The following is a 22193-nucleotide window of genomic DNA, read 5'->3' as shown; positions in this document are numbered from 1 at the left end:
GCACACAGACTGATTTAAAAATGGTGGAACCTGGTCTAGGATAGACCTGGATCAATGTGCATTCAAACTTAATCAATTCAGGTTAGACTGTGGAATCAAACTTCTGTACCAGATCCCCTATTGATTTGTTTGATTGCTGTCTACTGGCACCCCAGACACTCATACATCACTCTGCTAGCCCCCTCTCACAGAGAGGCATGCTACCACTTGCCCTTCACTCATCTTCTCTAGCCAAGTGCACAGCCTACCCTGCCCCTTGGATCTCACAGAGCTGAGTCAGCACAGTGGCTCACTATAACGGGGAAGGGGAGGGCTGACGGAAGGGGTTCTCAGCCATGCGCTGCAGCCCAGTCAGATTCCCTAGGGCTGTGCCAGTTCCTGAGGTTCTAGGGGTCCCTGGGTGACCATCCAGAGACCCCCATGCCCTCCATAAGCATGCACAACCCTAGGCAGCATGACTGGACTGCAGGGGATGGGCAAGTATGGGTACCTCCACTGCCTAACTGCAGTTGACATGCTGTAGCTGATGATGATGGGCAGACAAGGAGGAAGTAGTGCTTGCCATGCCCTGCAGCCTAGTCAGACTATCTGTCACTGTGCTTACTCTTGCGAGAGTATGGGGGTCCCTGGGTAGGTGGGCTCCTGCACACCTGATGGGGGGTTGGCCTTGGGTGTGGCCAACCTGATGGTCTCAGTCTGTGCAGGCAGCCTGTGTGCCTTCCCACCAAAAGATGAAGGTGTGCTCTGTTTACTCCCAAACCAACCTAAGCCACTTACGGAAACCCACATAAGTTTGATGAATTCTGCTTCGGGCTTTTTGAATACATACTTAACCTTGGACATTTTGAAATGCTTGTGCCACTGCTAGCTCTGACCTTCTATGAATGTCACTTAACCGAGGCCTTATTTCAGTAACAGTTCAAGAAGTAGTAAAAGACGGGTCAAAAAGAAAGAAAAAAGCACTTTGAAGGTGCAGACTTATGGCTAAAGCCCAACATGATCAGATACAGGAGACCTGACATGCCAAGAAATCTTTAAAAATATAATTGCACCATGTATGGACATATGGCTGTAAAAGCCAGTCATCTACAAACTAAGTACTGATCTGAGTGTTTAAATTCATTCATTATTTAAGTCCCATATTTGTACACTAGCATCACTGTTTCATATCCCTCCTGAAGGAGAAAATGTTATTATCTGAGCAGTAACCGATTGAGATCTTTCCTGTTTGCTATATGTGTTACTAATTAATTCAATTTAAATGTACAATCTGTATCAATTTACAATTTATATTTTAATCTTATAGTTCTAATGTGGTTAGGCCTGTTGAGACAAATTATTCAGAGGTTCGGAGAAACAAGATAACAATCTTACCGCTACATTACCACTGCAGTTTGGGGATTGGCAAACACCAGTTATTCTGTTTGGAATCAGCACATCGTCCCAGCACGATGGACCCTTTAAAATAAAATCAACATATATACAAGGTTTTAAATCCACTTGGCAATAAGCTATACCTTTTTTCTTGTTTTCCTCCCACCATCCCTGCCCCTTAGCTAGAATATTACTAAACAAGAAGTTTATTAATTTACACTAAACAAAATACAAGCAAAGGTTCTAAAATTACCAAAAAGACAACATCCATGTTTAAAACTTAGTCATTCGTAGAAAATATAGCCTTTCCATTCTGAGGCTAATGTTCTGAACAGCCGTCAAACTCTCAACAGTTTTTTTCATTGCTAAGAGTTCAGCCAGGGACTTTCTTAATTATGATTAAAAAGCTACAGAGGGCCCATCTTCTGCCTGAACAATGTTTATCTCAGTCTGCAGCTGATCATGTAAAAATGGAAAAAATGTTAGAAGATAGTTTTAAGCTGGGTTATATTGTTAGACTCACTGGAGTAAAGATTGAGAAAAGGTTAAGTGGCATTCTTATATTTTACTATTTAACCATTTAAACGTCATGTGGTTTCTGTTTTATTGAAACATGCATCTGCTCACAAGGGCTTTTCACATGGATTTTGATAACATTTACATTAAGCCAGCAGGAGAATTGCTTCAGTTCTATGACATGCAGCAACAGCATTTCTCCCTAACTTAAATACCACATAAGTAATTAAAACCGTACATGAAGGATTACTGTCATACTGGAGAGTTTTCAAATTATTTTTATGATTTCTCATCTAATTATGCTACTGAAGGAAAAAAAGAAATTTAAAGAAGTAAACCAACAGCAAATCCTGAATGGTCTTTTCTGTACCATGTTGCATAGAAACACTTGTATTACCTGACAGTTATAATAAAAACAAAGAAGAAACAACAACTTTAACTAAAAAATATTACCATTTCTTACAAACAATTTTTATTAAAGAATTACTTCCTTCATATAAAGCTATCTAATAAAGGACATATACAAATATATCCTCAGTCATTTGGAACAATTCAATTTAAAGTTCAGAATTTTATTTTATTTTCAAAAAAATTTATGATTCAAAGAACAGACAATGAATTGTAACCTACGAAATAAAAATGAAGGATGTGCACATACATATCTAAGCAGACCACAGATAAGAAAAAAAAGATAACATCCATACCTTAAATATCATCATACTTCTAACCACATTTAAGCAGTGTAAGAATGTTTACAACTGATATCAGTGCCTAGGCTAGCAAGTTTGAAACTAGTGAAGAAATATATACACTATATTGTACATCATAACCTTTTAAACACAGTGATTTACAGATCTTTAACATAATCTGAAAGGGAGAGGGAAATGAACATGAGCTGCACAAAGTTTTTAAAAATCTTTGATGATTCTGTTTCTAATAAAGATGTTAATAAACTCAAGGCAGGGTTGATTTGCACCTTATAGACTAACTAAAACAGAGACATATAAAGATGTATAGAAGGAGATCTAGTTCTGATTTAGTTAGTTTATAAGGTTCAAAACTACCCTACCTTTTACCTGATATCAGACTAACATAACTAACCTCTCTGCTCATGGATAGTAAAACTCACACTGAATTCAGTGGTGCTGGACAGGGTCCCCAGGACCTTAATTCTTCTCCCAAAGTCAAAGGATTTATAGACCAATGCAAGTAAGAGAAGAATCAGTCCCAAGATACCTACACAAAAAAAAATCTTACTATGGAAAGCCATGGCCCTACAATCACATATTAACCATCATAATACTTATTATCACAACCTTATGAGTAGTTAATATTACAGGACAAATGGTTAGTCCATTGAAGTCAATAGAGATAATCCAGCAAAACATTTCCCTCAACACTTAGAAAAATGCATTTGCAACATTGTTTCCCAATTCAGACAAATATAAAGCACACACAAAATGCTGGTTATAAGAGTAATTCAGGGAGATTCAGGGAAATACAATTGAGGAATCATAGAAAATTAGGGTTGGAAGTGATCTCAGGACGTCATCTACTCTCCCGTCATCCCAGGGCAAAGCAGGACCAGCCCCAACTAGATCATCCCAGCCAAAGCTTTGTCTAGACAGGTCTTAAAAACTTCCAAGGATAGAGAATCCACAACCTCTCTGGGTAACCCGTAATGGGTAACTTATAATGGGTAACCTGTTCCAGTGTTTTCCTACCATCCTCATGAGAAAATTCTTCCTACTATCTAACCTAAACTTCTCTTGCTGCAACTTGAGACCATTGCTCCTTGTTCTGTCATCTGCCACCACTGAGAATAGTCTAGCTCCATCCTCTTTTGAACCCCACTTCAGGTAGTTGAAGGGCGCTATTAAATCCCCTCTCAGTCTTCTCTTCTGTAGACTAAATAAGCCCAGTTCCCTCAGCCTGTCCTCCTAAGCCATGTGTCCCAGCTCCTTCACCATTTTTGTTGCCCTCTGCTGGACACTCTCCAGTTTATCCACACCTTTTCTGTAGTGGGGGGCCCAAAACTGAACACAGTACTCCAGATGTGACCTCACCAGTGCTGAATAGTGGGGAATAATCACTTGCCTTGGCCCCCTAATGTAGCCCAGAATGTTGTTAGCCTTCTTGGCAACAAGGTCATGCTTCTGGCTCATCTCCATCTTATTGTCCACTGTAACCCCGAAGTCCTTTTCTGCAGAGCTGCTGCTTAGCCAGTCAGTCCCCAGGCTGTCATGGTGCATGGGATTCTTCTGTCCTAAGTGCAGGACTTTGCTCTTGTCCTTATTGAACCTGATGAAATTTATTTTGGCCCAATCCTCCAATCTGTCTGTCATGCTGAATCCTAGCCCTACTCTCCAGCGTAACTACTACACACCCCAACTTGGTGTCATTCGTGAACTTGCTGAAGGTGCAATCCATCCCCTTTTCCAGATCATTAATAAAGATATTAAACAAAACCAGGCCCAGGACTGAATCCTGGGGCACTCCACTTGATACTGGCTGCCATTGAGGCAGTATATATTGAACCATTGATTAGTACCCATTGAGCCTGACAATCCAGCCAGCTTTCTACCCACCTTACAGTCCATTCATCCAACCCATACTTCCTTAGCTTGTTTGCATGAATGCTGTGGGAGATGGTATCAAAAGCTTTGTTAAAGTCAAGGTACTTGTGTCTGGCAGTACTATCCTACAGTGGAGTTAATTAGTTTACTCCATCCTAATAGCATTGCATGTGTAGACAGTGATGTTTTACCGTGGAGCTAGTCAATTCTGCAGTAAATGTCTCACGTAGGCACACCCACTGACTTCAATGTGCACTAGCTACTCAGCACTAAAGCTCTGTGGACTTTCTTAGCATCTTTGAATGAGGTAGCTTCCTCCATCTAAAAGAGGCTTAAGCTCCCACTCAGTGCTTGCTAGGACCAACTGCACTGGGAACTAAGGAAGAGCAGCTAATGGGTTGCAATTTTACTCTCTAGTTTCCTGTGCCCTAACTTTCTTGTGAAGACAAGCTGAATTACTGCTGATTTACAACAGTTACAACTCTCTGATTGTACATATAAAACACCACCCAGAAACAAATCATAAATATTCCTTGCTTTGATAGGTTATAGCCCAGTATAACTTGAACCTGAAGTCAATAGTAGTCTCTCAATTTACTCAAAGAGGAGTTAGATCAAACCATTTGGGAGACAAGGTAGTCTACAACAAGAGTCAAGGAGTAAAAGCCAGAATATATTGATTCTGTTTCTGCCTGTCATTGACAGGCTATCTGGCTTTGGGCAAATCACAAATTTTCTCAGTTTCTCATCTGTAAAATGGAGCTGGTATCTCTTACTCAAGCTTATGGATTTAATATGTGCCCCTTCAGAGGAAAGGACTATTGCATGAAAATACAGAAGTATTATTATTAATAATTATATAATATATTTTAAAAGATACTGTGTCATTAAGATCTTTAGTAGAGCTCTCCATTTTAGGAAACAGCAAAAGTTATACACCCTTGAAAATACAAGTATGTTGACACTTGTTTAGCAATAGCAATACTAAATGTCATTGCTATAACTGTGCCAAAATAAAAACATAATTTCAAATGAGATAAGCACTTTGAAATGCAATTTTTTGTTTTGTTCTTTCCTAAGCTTTAGAAATATCTATCAAACTGCAAATCAGCCAATCAGTCGCACTTCTGAAACACATTGCACATTACAGTGTTTATAATTACTAGTTCAGTATAATTATTAGTTAATCAGAGCATATTGTGAGAAGAAAAAGCCTCCTGATTTCAAGCTTAAAGTGTCTGCCCTTCTCTAAGCAGTCACATGGCTGTTAAAAAATGCTGCAGATTAAAATGTGTGCAATGAATATTTGTTCAGAGAGTAAAACAGAACACAGCAGAACAAAACCAAAGTATAAAGAAGACAGGAATATCAACAAATAAAAAAACATTTTAAAAGGTTCAGTTATAGTTTGATTTAGTGATGATACATGTAATATTTATGTATTTATTTGATTTTTTGATTTGGGTTTACTTTTATGGGGGGCACAAAATCAGTTTCAGTTGAGGTCAATGCCAAACACAAAAAGAACAAAAGGGGATTCAGGAACTAGGGAAAAATACTTGATTAAACTAGGTCAGCTTGCCAGCAGGATCAAAGATTTAACTTTATTTTAAAATGGCAGCTGCCTTTTGGTCATTTTCAATCATCACTTAAAAAAAATAACGGAAAAAGAAGAGATGTTCTAGAACTCTCCAATGACAAATTATTCAAAATGCAATGGTTAGATTGAGTTGTTGACCTGTGAAATCACAGAAAGGTCAGAAACACAGGTCAGCAATAGCATTCAGTGATTCATCAAACAGTCTGAATCATTTAGAAGGCTGGAAACTTTCCATTTATTTAATGCTATGTATTTTCCCTGCTTTATATTCTTCCCCAGTGAACAATATGCAGTTGAATATCGTTAAAACACATTTTTGTACCTAGTAATATGTACACGAGAGACATAAATCATTAAACTGTTGAGCAAATGACACAACTGAGGGACAAACATTAATGCAAAAAGATTTTTTAAGTAATATAAGAAATAATTCTCAGTCCATAAGAGAGTCCAAAACCAGAATACGTGTCATTGAGGGAATGCTAAATCTAAGCCGAGTCTAGTGCCAATGGTTTACATTTCTTTGGAGAGTACCCCCTCCAGCCTTGCGCACACTAGTCAAATCTGGTGTGCTAGGCACTAGGTGGTCCCATTAGCATGCTTTTTTATACCTTGCATCAAACAGATAAAAAGAAATTCAAACAATGCAAAAGTGCTAAAAGAGCTCAATGGGCAAGACTTCCTTTTTGTTACTATATGCTGCTCTAGCTTGCCAGTTTCTGCCTGCAGTGCCAACGTGGAGAGGCTTCTCAACCCAATGGTGCACACTTGAGGCTTGTAATGTGGAAACAACTCTTTATTGCATACAGAAACTTGTATACAACAGCTTACAGTTTTTATTATTGCCCTTGCAAGGGTCTTATGGCTGGTCTGCTCCTGTTCTCACCCAGAAGTTCCTACTGACTTCATCCTGACTTTTTGTGGGATGCCGCACTTCCTGGATATTACCTGTCCAGGAGGACTTACTCTGCACAAAGCTTCTGCTGCCATTCTAATGTGTACCAGCCACTTGCTGTACTTAACTGCAATAGATTAAGTTTGCCAGAAGCCACTTATCTCAAGAAGCTGAGCAACAAAGACTAACCCAGAAACCATGATGAAAAATAATAAACACATTTATTTGCAAGGAATTACATGTTATGCCCTATGGTCAAAGTATTTATATTATAACTGTCAGCCCACGTTCCTGGCTGTTGCACAAGTCAGTTCCAACTTAATGCATGAAAACTTTGCGTAGGCATATTTTGATAGCAAACTGATACATGTAGAACTTAACAGAAGTCATGAACACTGCAGGAATAGTAACACAACCCATTCTGTGTCCTATCAGATGTCAAGTGACTTTTTTAATCTTTTGGCAGAGATGATAATTAATCTTAGGCATTGTTTTCTCCCAATTGTTGCTACATATATATTGAAAGACTTTAATAAAGCAAGCAGGTGAACCTTGTAATTATGTAGTGGAGCAATATGTATTTTCTTCCAGCCATGTAGAAACTTCCACTGACTAATCACAAAGCTGGCCCTACAATATCATCTGTATGATATTTGATTTAGAAGTACTATTAACTTTTCCCTTCTACTTCATTTAAAAAGTGACCTCTACTTATCCTCTATGTGACTTCTGCTCATCCCCTTGCACTGTGTCCAGATGTCCTTTCTTTTTGCCCTTTTGTTGACTCTATTCTTGAAAAAGACACTCCAGACCCTCATTTTTATTTACTGTGAACTTCCTAATAACAATTTTCTAATTCAAAGAGCAGGTAACTTACAAGCAACAATGGAATTTGAAACTGAATTCTGCTGCTTTTACTTCCTTTTTTGTGATTTCAAGAATTGAATGGCATTGCTATGGTATTAACCATCATTTCTTCTATCTCACTGCAGCACAACAAATGTAGCTGAAGAGGTGTAGGGAAAGGAAGGTGACATACGTAGGGACAGAATGATTAGCAAGCCTGAGATCCACAAAAGTGAAAGAGCAGGAAGGACTAGTCCGTAGCAGTTAGAAAGGAATAAAAGACTCGGCGTGAACATACAACATTTAATCAGTACAATGAACATGGAGACTAAAGTATTTTAGACTTGCCTCCAAGCTAACATGCTGAGAAATGTTAGCAGTGGCAAACCAGTGTTTGCACAGCTTCTCAACTATTCAAACCTCCAATATTACCCTCCTCTCGTATTTTGCTGCTATAGCACATTCACAGAGACATTCCTCCTATGTCACTGGAACAGTAACAGAGGACAAATTAGGAATTTCAGACATGGTGATTCATTATTATGAATTCTTAACAGGTTTAATTTAGGAGAACCATCTGATTTTCTTCATCTGTTCAAGCTGTCTTTACTAAGAATAATCTGGCTGCTGTGTGAGGGAAGTTTGCAGCTACCCAGATTAGAGTCAGCAGAAGATCATATGATGTGCTCCTAACTGTTAAGAGACTAGGGACCTCATTTCAATTCAGAGCAAGTAAATCTATTTGAATAACAACACTTATTATCATGTAAAGCTTCATATTTATTTCAGCTTGCTTTATATCTTGATAATTATCAAGACTATGTTTATTAAATGAGATAAGACACTTATTAGATTTCTAGTGAATGCCCAGATATCATCATCATATAAACATTATTACTTTGCTCCCAAATAAAACTGCATAAATAACAGCATCTAGTTTTGTGAGAAATATATTGCTCTAAATCCCCAGAGCACAGGCTAACAATGTCAGCCACCTTGGAGGGAAAAAAAGAAAGAAAGAATATACAGAAATATAAAAGTTAGGAAGATATTGTTACTGATTTAGCAAGGAAATTTTGGCTAGTCTACAGTTTGTTCCTTTTACAGTACTTAAGAGTTTATCATACAACAATACTTTGTGAATGTGTGTGAGGGAATGAATTTATTGCATGTAAAAACTGCTAGATTGATACTTTGATAATCAAAACCCTCTATTTAACACATCTATTGGCAGTTAAAGCTTCTCTAGGTGGTACCAGAGATCTGACCTGCAGAGGCCACTTGGGGTGGTAGAAGAACCGTTTTAAAATCTATTCATTGTTTGATCTCTTTGCTAAGACTGCCAAAAATGGGTGGGCCACATATTTGTTCTTGCAGTCAATCCTTCTGCTGCACACACAGATGCATACATCCTGCGTGGGTCAGGCGCATTTCCTGCTGTCTGTAGGGTAAGGGAGCATTATAGCCAAAAGAGCCAAATTTTCAAGGGATTTTGTATGGCTTGAATGTGAGGACTTAATTACTAATATATTTTACTTAGACAATTAAAACAGGCATCAGAAGGTAGATTTTAAATATTATTCACTCTGATCATGTAAAGATCAGAGGGTCTTATCTTATCTAAGGGTCTTATTATGCATTAGTTTTAGGTGGCTCCTGGAACTCTTAATCCCTGGATTGTCCATACATTTACACATGAAACTAGTTTTGAGCACACTTTAGATGGCTTAAAGTTACACAACTCCAGGGCAGGTTTATCTCTGATCTTTGTCACCCAGCTCCTGTTCAATTAGCATGTGGGCACTCCTGACAGATGAGCCACCCAAATTTCAGCCCTCCAGCCTCCCAGGATGCAGTGTCCCCTCCCCCAGCCTATTGTTCTGTGTGGACCAAGCCAACTCCCCAACCTGCCCCCAAGGGGGTGACCTTCCCACTCCCAGGGGTGCAACCCTGTGCAAACAACATGCAGAGCACATGCCAGCTAGCTGTGTCACAGAGCATGGACCTGTCAAGGATTGGGGTCTGTGGGGAATGGGGAGGAACAAAGGAGGGGACTGGATCAGGTCCCCCTGAGCTGAGGATTCTTTTCTGGGGCAGGGACAGGGGCAGTAGCTCCCTGAAAAGTACCTTTCCTCACTGCTCCCATCTCCCAGCACCCCTCTCCCCCCAGGAAACATGACCAGGACCCCCACAGCCCAATCCCAATCCCAAACCCGAACTTATTAAAACATGAGATCTTCTTTAATTTACTTCCTCTTTATTACTTTTTTTTTTTCTTTTATGTTTGTTTTGCCTGTCAGTAGCTGGTTTCTTTCATTTCACCACTCATCCCCCACCTGTTTTCCTTTCCACCTCCCACTTCATTACCCATGCCCATCCCATGGGGGGGGAGGAGGACACAGCTCTCTACTGTTGCACACACCCCTGGAGAAGGCATGCAGGGCATGTGGCCCCTGGATTTGTGTACAGGGCAGAGGTGGGCTGCCCACTGTGGGCTGGAGCCCTCTGCCCTGCTGTCTCCCCCCACCGCTTCTCCTCCACAGGGGAGGGCTGTCAGTGTGTCCATGTCTGGAAAGTGCTAATTGCACAACAGTCCAGAAGAAGTCATCCTAAACATAGTAGCAGGTAGGAATTTTAATTTTTTTTCTAAAGCATTATCAGTTGTAGTAATATTACCTTTGTATAAAACTCTGACCTGCTAGCAGTTAAATAAATGACTAATGGGATTTATAAGCGAATGGTCAATATATCTATATTGGTTTATACTTCAAAAATAGTATCTCATGATTTGTATGCCAGATCTCTTGGATTTTAAGTTTGTCTCTTGATTTTTGACACAGTGGGGTTGGCAATACTGCAGTTCTCAGCTGGAGCTCCTCGTGAGACCCCTGCTGCAAGCCCTGTTGTGGCAAGTCACAACTGTGCAGATGGGGGACAATTAGAAAAGGTTTTTAGCCATAAGACGGGACTGCCCCCACCTTGAGTTAGCAACAAACAACATTTGAGCAGCTTAAGGTGCCGTGTGTAACAAGAACCTTAAGCACATGGTTAACTTTATACACTTGAGTAGTCCTATTAAAATTGCATACATACTTGAGTCTTTAACGGACTGGCTGTCTATATGATGTAAAAATGGTGTCCTAGATATGAAATATTCCTTCTCAATCATATCAGCAACCTAAGAGACACTGATGTTTTTTTTCCTACCTCAGTGGTTAGATACCTCCTAAAATGCCGAACCATATACAAGTTTGCATTTATAAAGCCTCATGGCAAGAGATCAGAGCAACAGGTTTCTGATTCAGAATATGGTTTTCATTTAATAAAATCATACAAAATAGATTATTTTACTAAGCATTATTTTAATTCTAATCATAGATACCATAACTTTCATAAGAACTAAAACTAAATACAAGCAGTAGCACTTTTTATTAGGTCCTGGTGCCTAATATTCTCCTGTATTAATCTCTACAGAAATTTGTAGTTTAAAAAAATACTGGACTATGCTAATAAAAATGTGAACGATATAACTGACATCAGTGAGATAGTTGTCAGTCATCTGACCTACTCATATGAAAGTTTTTGTGATGAAGTGTTAACAGTGTGAATATCGGCTCCAGTAGATGGGTTGGTATCTGAATACAACATATGGAGGGAACACTGCCTGCAGCTTGCATCCAATAAAATGATTCTTAATTGAGCTGTGGCAAATAACACTTCCATGAAAAACCTTGCAGGATGGCGTCAGACATGTCTCCCCTACCAAGCAAGACAGTGCTCTATCAACCAAATAAAATGAAGTTATGTAGGCAAATACAACTCTTTATGAAATACAGGTAAGAGAATGAAACAGCAGAGTCTCCCTTTCTTTTACTAGACAAGGAAACAGATTCTGAAAGCAAACTAAAAAAATGTCCATGGTATTCAAAGCTACAGCTTCCCTCTGGTAAGCAGAGCAAATCATCTGACCTGATACAACTCATGCTGACAACTAAGGATGCCATTTCTGAGATGAGAAACGTTCTCCCAACAACCTTATACAGCAACTTCAGTGAACAATTCTCAAGCAAGGGTGCAAAATATGCCCCCAGTATTTTATATACACTGTGTAAGTCATCGTTAATTTTAAATACTGCTAGTGCAGATGGCAAATAAATACTGAAAATCAAGACTCTTAGAAGAAGTGCTATAGTGGATTGACATACTCAGATAAACAATAGGAATATTCTGAAAAAAAGGAACAAAATAAAAAAATCAAGAGTGTCATGACACAGTCCATAATCACCAGGGATCCTTGCTCTAATCACAAATTCTTTGATTAAGAAACCCAAAATACATGTTTTTCCATGATTAAAATGAAATGCCACTATATATACATAAACACACATACACTGGCAATGCATAGCGGCTGCATGCAGGTGCATGTGTACCACCTGAGATTGTCCATGCACCCCCTGGAAGTGCCAGCCACAAAACCGGAAGTGTCGGCAGAAGTGCACTTCTGGTTTTGCTGCTGACTTGGCAATTGGACGCTGGGGGCAACTGGACACAGTGGTCAGTGATCTGCCACCCCCTCCCCGCAGACTCTGAAGGCAACAATCGCCCATGCGCGCACACACACATACATGCACACACGCATCCTAGCCAGATGCTCGTCAAGAATGGCAGGTGGGGACTGGGTGGGGATGGAGCCACATGCCCCTCCCCTTCCAGGCCCACTCCCCTGCTTTCTTCCTGCAGCTTGGGGTCTGGGTCTGCTCCCCCCTTCCCTGCCACGGTGGCAGGGAGGAACGGGCTTGGGCCCAATGCAGAGGGGGGGAGGAGTGGGCCCAAGAGTGAGGAGAAGCTAGCCCGCCACAGCAGCCAAGGGATGGAACAGTGGGCCTGGGCCAACATGGCGGCAGTGGGGGAATGGGAGAAGCAGACTTGGGGCTGATGCAGGGGAAGAGGATGAGGGAGGAGAGGACCTGGGCCCAAGTGGGGCAGGAGGGAGGCCCACTCCTTCCCTCCCCTCACCATTGCTGTGTCAGGCTAGGCCCACTGCAAGGCCCGCTGCTTGTCACCCACCACTGTGGCAGGCTGGCTTCTCCACCCTGCTTTGGGCCGGGTCCTACCCGACACACCCTCGCATCAGACCCAGGCCCGGACCCATTCCTTCCCCTCCCCTCAACTGCTGCTGCATCAGCCCAGGCCTGCTTCTGCTCCCCACACTGCAGTGGGCCTGCTTCTCCTCGCACCCCCATGTTTGACAGCTGAAAACTATGTCTGTGTGATAAAGGTGCTTGCTGAAGGCTCTATGAAAATTAGAGCAAGTGTTTTTCTGTATTTGTTTAGATATTAAGCTATATGTTGCTGCTAAAAGCCTAATTAAAGTTTAAGATGTAGTGAGGCCTTGTATAAAGTAAGGCCTAGTAAATTTAGCAAAGCCTTGAAGTAGTAAGGCCCTGTGGTGTAGTTAAAATTACCTTATCAAAGGAATGCAAGGCTTGTACTGCTATTGGTCAGTCTAAGGACAGCTGCAGTAAAAGGAGTTTACAGTTGGAGTGGTTGTACGTTATCAGTACCATTCAGAAGCTATAAATTAGCTGGAATAACTGGAAATCATTCAGAAGGAAGAGACAGCTCTGTGAAAAGGATTAGTTAGCTATTGGCCTGGATCAGTGGGCTCGTGGATCTTGAGGAGCCCAAGGACTGAACTCTAGGGTCCTTCCTGGTACCTCTCAGACAGGGCTGATCGGGGACGCCTGATTTTGCAGAACTTTGTGGAAAGATTAACTTGTTGTACAACAGGCATCAGAGGGGACTGACAATAAGTTGCTGACGTGAATTGTTTTTGTCTGTCATTGTTTGTCTTGTTACTATGTGTAGTTGTGTTTTTTTTAAGTCAATAAACCTTTCTTACCTTTCTATCCCGACCATACTCTCAATCCCGAACCCTCTGCAGGCAGCTGGGACAGCTGTGCTGGGCCCAGGCCCATCTCCCCCTTTCCCACTTCCGCTTGGGGTCTGGGACCGCTCCCCAACTTCCTGCCATGGTAGCAGGGGGAGGGCAGGACCGTGCACAGGCCTGCTTCACCCTTCTCCACAACTGTGGCTGGCTTGGGGTCTGCTACCCACTCCATGCCGGGCCTGGGGCCACTCCCCACCCCATCACTTGGGGTCCAGGCCCACGCCACCCTGTGGCACCACTGACTCCAAGGAACAGGGTGGGGGGGGGCGTGCTTTCTGTCCCCAGTCCCTGCCCATTGGTCCTGTTCTTGTGGGGGACAGAGAGCATCCAGAGCTGTCCCCATTTCTCACTTGATGCCGTTCCCCCTGCTTCCCCTTCACTCCCCATTGCATCACGTCTGGGCCCAATTTTCCCCCCTGAGCCCCCCACCGCCTCAGGAGGGTGGGAGGATGGTGAGGCCAGTGCCACACACTGTTTCCTCCATTGGGCTGCTTCAGGGCTGGGCTGCCATCATGAGGGGGAGTATGTGGGGACCAAACCTCATGTCCAACCCCACTTCTTCACTGGCTGGGAGGGAATGGGCCTGCTCCCCCCACCCTCCCTACCCGTTGTTTTGGGGCCAGCCCACTCTCTCCACCCTCCTCCCTTACCTGGGTTTGGGAGAGGGGCAGGCCAGATGTACTGGCCTCACCCCCCACTCTGTCCCCTGTGTTGCCACTGTCATGGCAGCACTACACTGTGCCATTTCCTGTCCCAATGCTCTTGGAGCACACTGATTTGCTGTTTCATTCAGCCAATCAAAATGCAAATAAAGTATTATGGACAGACAGACAAACTATGGCTTCTATAATATATAGTCAAACACAGTGTTTTACTGATATATTCACAATTTTAGGTAATTTGGAAGCCTACCAGTGCATCAATCTCTATAATAAAATAAATTCTAAATACCTATAAATGTCAGCATTTGATTTGGGGTTTTTTATCATAGAAAATCAGAGCTCCTTATGCCACCTTCGTTCATCAGGATGCTGGTCCAGCTGTGGCTGTCCCCACCTCCACTGCTTTGTGGCACTGAGCAGCCCTGATATGCTGATGCTCTGCCCATGTCATTGACCTTCTCTCCTGACCCACAGCCTCCCAAACCCTGCCAGTGCCCCTCACTCCCCACCCACAGCCCCCCTGACCCCCCTGCCCTGCATCTGCTACCCCATGGGCTCTGCTTCAGCACATGCATGTGCGCTCATGCATATGGTTCCCCTTGCCTGACTGCCCTCCTCCCACTCTGCCAACCTGCAAGGGGAAATCCATTGTTTCCTGCATTTTTCTCCTTTAAAGGAAACATCTGGGTTTTTCTTTTTAAAATGAGAGATTCCAGGTTTTTCTCCTTAAAATGAGGAAATTTGAGTTTTACTGTGTTTTTCTGTGCTAAACAGAAAACCCAGATCCCTGATAATCATACAAGTCCTGTAATCAGAAGTTATAACTTAGGGCCTGTGACTCCATTAATAGTGATTATTAGTAATGTTGAATAAATAAAAGAGTAACTTTATGTCTGGTAGAAGAACAATGGAACACCTTCAACAAAATCCAGGTGTCTTTGTGGAAGATAAAAACAGTCAGGATCCATTCAACAGCCTGGCACCTTTCTGAAGGGGCTTTCTAGAGAACAAATGGGTAGATCACCAGTGAGTATACAGTCAGTATTACTTCACTGAAGTAAACTGAATTACCAACTGTGGACTTGGTCATATGATACCATTTTCCTTTCATATTAGCTGGAAAAGTAGTTGTCTTACAGTTAATACATTCCAGAAGCTTCTATATTTCCACGTACAATCAACATTAATTCCAATTCTAACATGTTTACATTATGCAGGAAAAAGGTTTTTTTTCCCCTCATCTTCCCTTCTTTTGCCCTCAGAGTTTAGAGCTGTTGACCATTTCAATAAGAGCTCATGCTGTGATGAAGGGTATATGGAATACTAGCAATTACACTAGTCATATTTTCTCCATAGTGTTTGAACTACCAAAATCAATTCCTTGTCTCTTTCTACTTTAATTACTTAAAAGTTTTCAGTCTGTTCTTCAATAAATCTGAAGTGATGTGGAGAAAGCAGGGGGTTAGTATGTAGAGTTTTATGTATATAAATACCATATGTCCCTCAGGTTATCTGTTTGATACTACCTTGCCTGACTACCAGGAATTAAATAAAAGGAGGCTGTAAGGAATAAGCACATGCAAAATAATAAAATGACATAGATAAGAAGATCCAAATAGAAATAATGGAAAATCTGTTTCCTCAGGGAAAAAATATATGCCTAACATCATCCATGTTGGAACAGCGGGCTGTCAAGTAGCTAGAAGCCAACATCCAGATTGACTGGCACACAGAAACAGAGATAGTGTGAAGAACAGGACAGTCTGTTTCTCCATGGCAAAGAAGAGGTTATGTTAAGCTAGGAGAAACTTACAGAGGCTTGCAAGGAAGAGATTTAAGGTATAAGTAAGGTAAAATGTCTATCCAGGGCCATGTTGTTTTAATCCTTTGTTCTAGTATGTGGGGAAATGAATAAATAAGACTTTGTTTTGGAGATGCTGTTCTGAGTCACTATCACAGGATATCGCATGAAAAGTTTGACAAGTGCCAAATGCTGGGAACAGTGGGACTGCTACCCAGATATCCAGTACAAGAGCGGGCGGACTACATATCTCCTCCCAGAATGTGATGCATAAAGCTAGGCCTGATACTGTCAGTGAACTTGCGAGGGACAGCAATGGGTTTACAGCATAGTTCATGTAGTAACCATGAGTGCTGTATGTCACATGCATTTTTAAGAGCTGTTCTTTAGCATTTTGTAACAAGTAGATTTTTAACACATTGCCTAAAGCATTTGTAAATGATTCTGAATCTAGGGTCTATACAGACTGAGCAAAAAGAGACTTCCAGAAGTTATAAGCTGGACCCAATGACTTGTAAGGTATGCTTTTGCTTCGATGAAGACCATCACCAAAATACTAACTGAACCACAATGGGAATATTAAATATTTATTGAGGTTTGTGGTGGTGTGAGCCACACCCGAGGACCAGAAGCGCCAGGGTCACACCCCGATGCTCCAGGAGATAGACTCAGGGACCCCAGCCCTGCAGAAAACTTACCAGAGAAGCAGCCAGGCCAGCAGGTGGGTCACACAAGCCAGCACTGCACCAGCTTTTCAAGCAACTATCAATCAAGTTTAGCAGTGGCCGGCTGATGATGTCAGCTGCAGCTGCCGTCACAGGGAATTTAAAAATGCTGGCAGAAGCCAGCAAGAAAGAGGGAGGCAGGAGGTGAGAAGCCAAGCTCACTGGGGTGTGACCTGGCCAAGCAATAATTACAAATGACTTTGCCCCACAAAGAGCAGGCGAGGGCAGTGTCAGGGAGCCAGGCAAGGCTTGACCCCAGGCTCCACAAAAGTGAGCTTGGGGCCAGTCACCAACTCCAGGATGCAGACAGGGCCTATCCAACCCTGAGCCTGCGGAGGGCACTGTAAGCACAAACCCTGCACTGGGGTCAAGCAGAATTGAGGACCTGGAGCGAGGATCAGGCTGTTAACACAAGCCTGCACTGTAAGCAGAGGCCGAAGGGACTGGGTCCCTCAGCTGGAGAAGAGAAGCTGGGACCACAGGCTGGCACAGTGGCACAACCACTCCGATGGTTGGTGAGTCGATGGAGTGTAGGGGAGGCGGAGCCCCAGGACCAACCATGACAAAACAGTGAGTACATCTCCAGGCTCGGGCTTAGAATACCACTGAAGCCCTCCTTTTCAGTCAAAATTCCATAAAGTCATGGCAGGAGAGTTGGGGGGGCCCATCCCAGGGAGTGGAGAGGTACTCACGGGGCCTACTGAGGTTGTGACAAGGTTAAAATAAATCCACATAAACTATATACATCGAGAACTCCAAGATCCCTTGACTGAAGCTTGAAGCACAGGGAAGAGTTTCACATTCAGTACATTGGCAGCACTTATCTTTCCTCACCCCTGACCTGCATCTCCTATTAATTAGCTGTCAGCAGCTTCAGTGTGAATTAAAACTTAGCCTGCACTCCTGATTTTCCTACAAAAAGCAATCCCATCCTAACTGTCCCTTCTCTCCTCCAGCATTCCTACACATAGACTTTGTCATGCCTGGTTGGCCAGCGAGTTCAGGCCTTTTGGACTGGGTAGACATTATTCTAATGAAAGGAGCCCCCACCTAAAATGATTTGCAGGCAGCCTCTTCTCTTTTATCCTGAAAGAGTATGTTGACCTTAACTTTACTGGTATAGCACAGGAGCAGAGGTGGGCTCTCATACAGAAATGTTCCAGGCTATTTAATTGTTATGGTTCCATTGGAAATCATAAAAGGATTTATATGAAGGACCATGTATTTAATTTATTTAATATAATATAAACATGAATTAAAGGATTGGAGACAATTCTTTGAAAGGTAAGGTCCCCTTTCGGTCTACAGAAAATGCATGGCACAGCTTGGGTAGAGATGGTGGAACTTCACAGTACTGCATCAAGTATTGCAGAAGAATGTTGTGGAGTGGCTGCCTCTAGCTGGCTGTTGGCCTGTATTATCCTTAGCTTTTCTATATAAAAAAGCCAAAGATGCAAATCACTTCTAAGAATGGCATTGACATCTGTAGCATGGGCACTTATCAATAGGAACTAGAATGAAATCCACCTACTGAACATAAGTTCCAAAACAGTAGCTGGATGTTAACCTATACTAGATTCAACTAAGCAAGACAGAGTTGATCGGCACTTGGATAATCAGGTCTTCATTATGTTACATTTTGTTTCAACTGGGTTTGGAAAACTCTATAAAGGTCTACCACAGACTACTCTCCCAGTGACCCTAATATTCTATCTGATCACTGTCACAGTATATCACTGGGAGCCGTTGTGTACTCAATACTCTGGGTAAATTGAGACACCTATTTTTTAAAGGACTGCCCTATCTAGATTTTACCATGGGCCCCTGTTAGTCCTCTATACTGAAGTTAAAAATAATTCCCCTCATTTTATTCAGACACCTGAAATAAGAGTGCTTCAGCTTGGCACCTCTGACAAATACTTAATAGTAAAATGAACCGAAAGGAAAGAAATAGCAATACATAAAATATGATGCTACAAAACTGTCATGCTGCACAAAATGAAACCAAATTCCTTAGTTTTCCTGTTACACCTAATGTTACACCAACATTAATTTCCCTGTTACACCTAACATTTGTTCCCTCAAGGCCTTCCTATAATGATGGGTCTGCAGAATGCCCATACAAGTAAACTGATTAATGCTATTTTAGAAGGAGGCGGAGCACACATTCCAAGGCTCCCACGATAGTTTCCAACATTTCTCATACTCCTGAGAAGAGATCCCTGGATCATGAGGAATGATGATATTGTGACTATCTTCAAGAAGGGAGATAAGTCTGTGCATGAAAATTATCAAGGTATCGCCCTCCTTTTCACGGCAGGGAAAATCCTTGTCCACATCCTCCTGAACCATCTTCTACCTCTAGCTGAGGAAGTCTTCCAGAATCTCAGTGTAGTTTCAGACCATCCCACGGGGCAACCGATACACTTCCTGTTGCCCACTAGGTCCAATAAAAGTGTCAGGAACAAGATCAGGACATGTATATGGATTTCACTGATCCCTCTAAAGCCTTTGATTCCCTGAATCATGGTAGACCTTGTGGAAAGTACTGGCTAGATTTGGATGTTCTAAAAAGTACATCAAGGTCCTGAGGCTTCTTCACAATCAGATGACTGCAAATGCTCTATGTAGTGGATTGGAAACAGAGCCATTTGTCAGCCAAACTGGGGTTAAGCAAGGATATGTCACTGCACCAACTCTGTTCTTCATTTTTTGACAGTCTTGGTTCTCATTAAGGATCATCTTCCTTCCAGAATTGACACTGAATACAAATAGATGGAGGGCTCTTCAATTCTGAGAGGTTTTCGCTCAAAGACCAAAGTACTCAAAACAATCATCCTTGACTTTCAATACAGTGATGACTGCACCATCCTTGCACACCCTGAGGAAAACCTCCAGACTGCATTAGAACTTTTCAGAGAAGCCTACCAAACTTTAGGCCTCTCTCTCAACATCAAGAAGACTGAAGTGCTCTATCAACCTGCTCCAGGGCATGAATGTGACCACCTTCCCCAAAATATGATCATAGAAAAGACCCTGGAGGTAGCTGAGTACTTTCCTTACTTCACTAGCCACCTCTCAGTGAATAAGCATTGATAAGGAGATGCAACACAGGATCCAGTGCACAAGCATATCCTCTGGAATTGTTTTTGGTCCATCTTGAACACTGCAATCTTTGGAAAGACACCAAGATCCAGGTCTGCAATTCAATCATCATCCCTACCCTCCTCTATGAGTGTGAAATGTGCATGACCTACTGTAAGAGCATGGAGAGGTATCACCAATGATGCCTCTGGAAAATCCTCCATATCAAATGGGAAGATTGCTGCACAAACACCAACATCCTTGCTGAAGCCAATACTAGTAACTTCCTTGCTGAATGTTACCAGCACTGAGTCAGTGATCCTCCAGCACCAATTTCACTTGGACATTGTGTGCAGATGCTTGATTCTTGACTCCTCAAACAAGTGCTCTACTCCCAGCTTAGTAACAGTCTGAGATCTCTCAGTGGCCAGAGGAAACACTACAAGGACACATTGAAGTTTTACCTCAAGAAAATGAAATGCCAACATCAACAGCTGAGAGAAGCTGGCTGCTAACCAACTCCAATGATGCTACAACCTCAACCAAGAGGCAGTGCACTTTAAAGTAAAGTGCCTTGTCCTTGAGAGAGTAGAGAAGAGAGAGTAGAGGAGAGAAAAGGAGAGATATCCTGGTCTACAGCCTACTCTCCCCTGCAGAAAGACTTGAAACTCGGTTGATTAGTCTGTTGTTCAAGGATTGAACTCTGAAGTTACCTCAAGACCCATCAATGGGCCATGATAGAAAACATCCCTAAATCAAAGGATTGACAATGATGATTATACTCCTAACTTTTAAACATATGTGTAGGAGCCTTAAGAGATTGTGCAGCAAGCCTGCTCCAATGCACCGTAATTACAGTGCATCAGAGCAGACTCAATTGATTAAGTCTGCTGGAGCATGGTAATTACCGTACTCCAGCAGACTCCAGCAACAGGTGTATCAGCATCCTTGCCCTGAAAAAATGGCAGCAGAGGTGCTTTAACTAAAGCTTGTTCAACAAGCTTTAGTTAAAGTGTCCCCAGTGCCATCTTTTAGGGCTGGAACACTTATACACATGATGCTCTGGGCACTTTAATTAGAGCATCTCTGAGAGCCGTTCTAATTAAAGTGCTCCTCCTCCCCCTACTCCTGGAGCATATGTATACATGCACTTAGAAGCTAATTACGAACCTCACCTCTCCAACGCTCATTAGAATTTTATTCTTTTTAATTCTAACAGTCAGCCACCTCTACAGTCCATACATCTCTGGAAAGACAGTGCACAGTCCACTTATTTAGGTTTTGAAAAAAAATGAAGATTACTAGGGCCTATTTGAAAAAGTAACATGTTCTTTCGACAAATGCATTCCTTTCTGTGTGTTTTTAGACACAGTTCTAAGAGGCAGTATATAACAAATGTTCATTGCTGAAATTGTAAACAATTTGTATAGATTAATTTCCTGCTTGTATTATGTTGTTCCATGTTTCATTGGGTTTCAGAATACTACAAGAGCTCTACCACACTGAGACTGGCCACAACAGAAATAATTCCTTTATCCCACTGTTTATATTTGGGTTTTGGTCTGTGACTTAGAAGTGTCAGTACCTCAAAATAAGTAACATTAATGGGGACAAGAATGCTTCAAAACTTGGTTACTGAACATGAAATCTGTAAGTTCAGGGCTACTGGCCTAGGTTAATCTGGACAAAAAGTCAATATCCTCTGACGACTTATGGATAGTATATTTAAAATGGGTTGGTGAACTTAAAATACTGTGTCAAAAAAAATACATTACAAATTACACTCCTATTACCATTCTAGCAAAGAAGAAAGAAAGGAAAGGAAGGTATTGATGCCTTCTCCTCCCCTCCCTCCATAGACACACTTTCCCCAGGAAACAAAGCAGATACAATGCGTATTTACTGCATTGCAATTCTATATTCCCAAAAATGATCAATGATCAGATTTGAGAGTTTTGACAAAGCTAATAATTTTGTGCTGAGTTTAAGCAAAATGTTATTTGTTTATTTAAGGTACAGATGCATCTAATTTATCCTGCACTTTGAGGATTCTAGGTCTGAATCTGTATTTTGTTCTTGTGCAGTTTTTTATTTTATCCACATTAGACATCCCCATAAGAAGCTAACCAAAGACTTCTCAAAATAAAAATCAAGGACTGGACTT

At 41.8% G+C, this 22193-nt stretch overlaps 1 protein-coding gene across 1 annotated transcript in view; it reads right to left on the bottom strand.

Annotated features, from left to right (window-relative positions):
* The window catches only part of PARK2 (parkin RBR E3 ubiquitin protein ligase), a 1789008-nt gene that overhangs the window by 876341 nt on the left and 890474 nt on the right, over window positions 1-22193 (bottom strand). The window contains exon 5 of the mRNA XM_019526940.1: window positions 1375-1458. Coding sequence (XP_019382485.1) covers window positions 1375-1458 — 84 coding nt within the window. The remainder of the gene's footprint in view (window positions 1-1374; window positions 1459-22193) is intronic.

The sequence above is a fragment of the Gavialis gangeticus genome, unplaced genomic scaffold (assembly GCF_001723915.1).
Source record: "Gavialis gangeticus isolate Ggan-Ray unplaced genomic scaffold, GavGan_comp1, whole genome shotgun sequence".
Taxonomy (NCBI): Eukaryota; Metazoa; Chordata; order Crocodylia; family Gavialidae; genus Gavialis; species Gavialis gangeticus.
The sequence above is the reverse complement of the archived record's forward strand: the minus strand, read 5'-3'. Positions and strand labels throughout refer to the sequence as shown.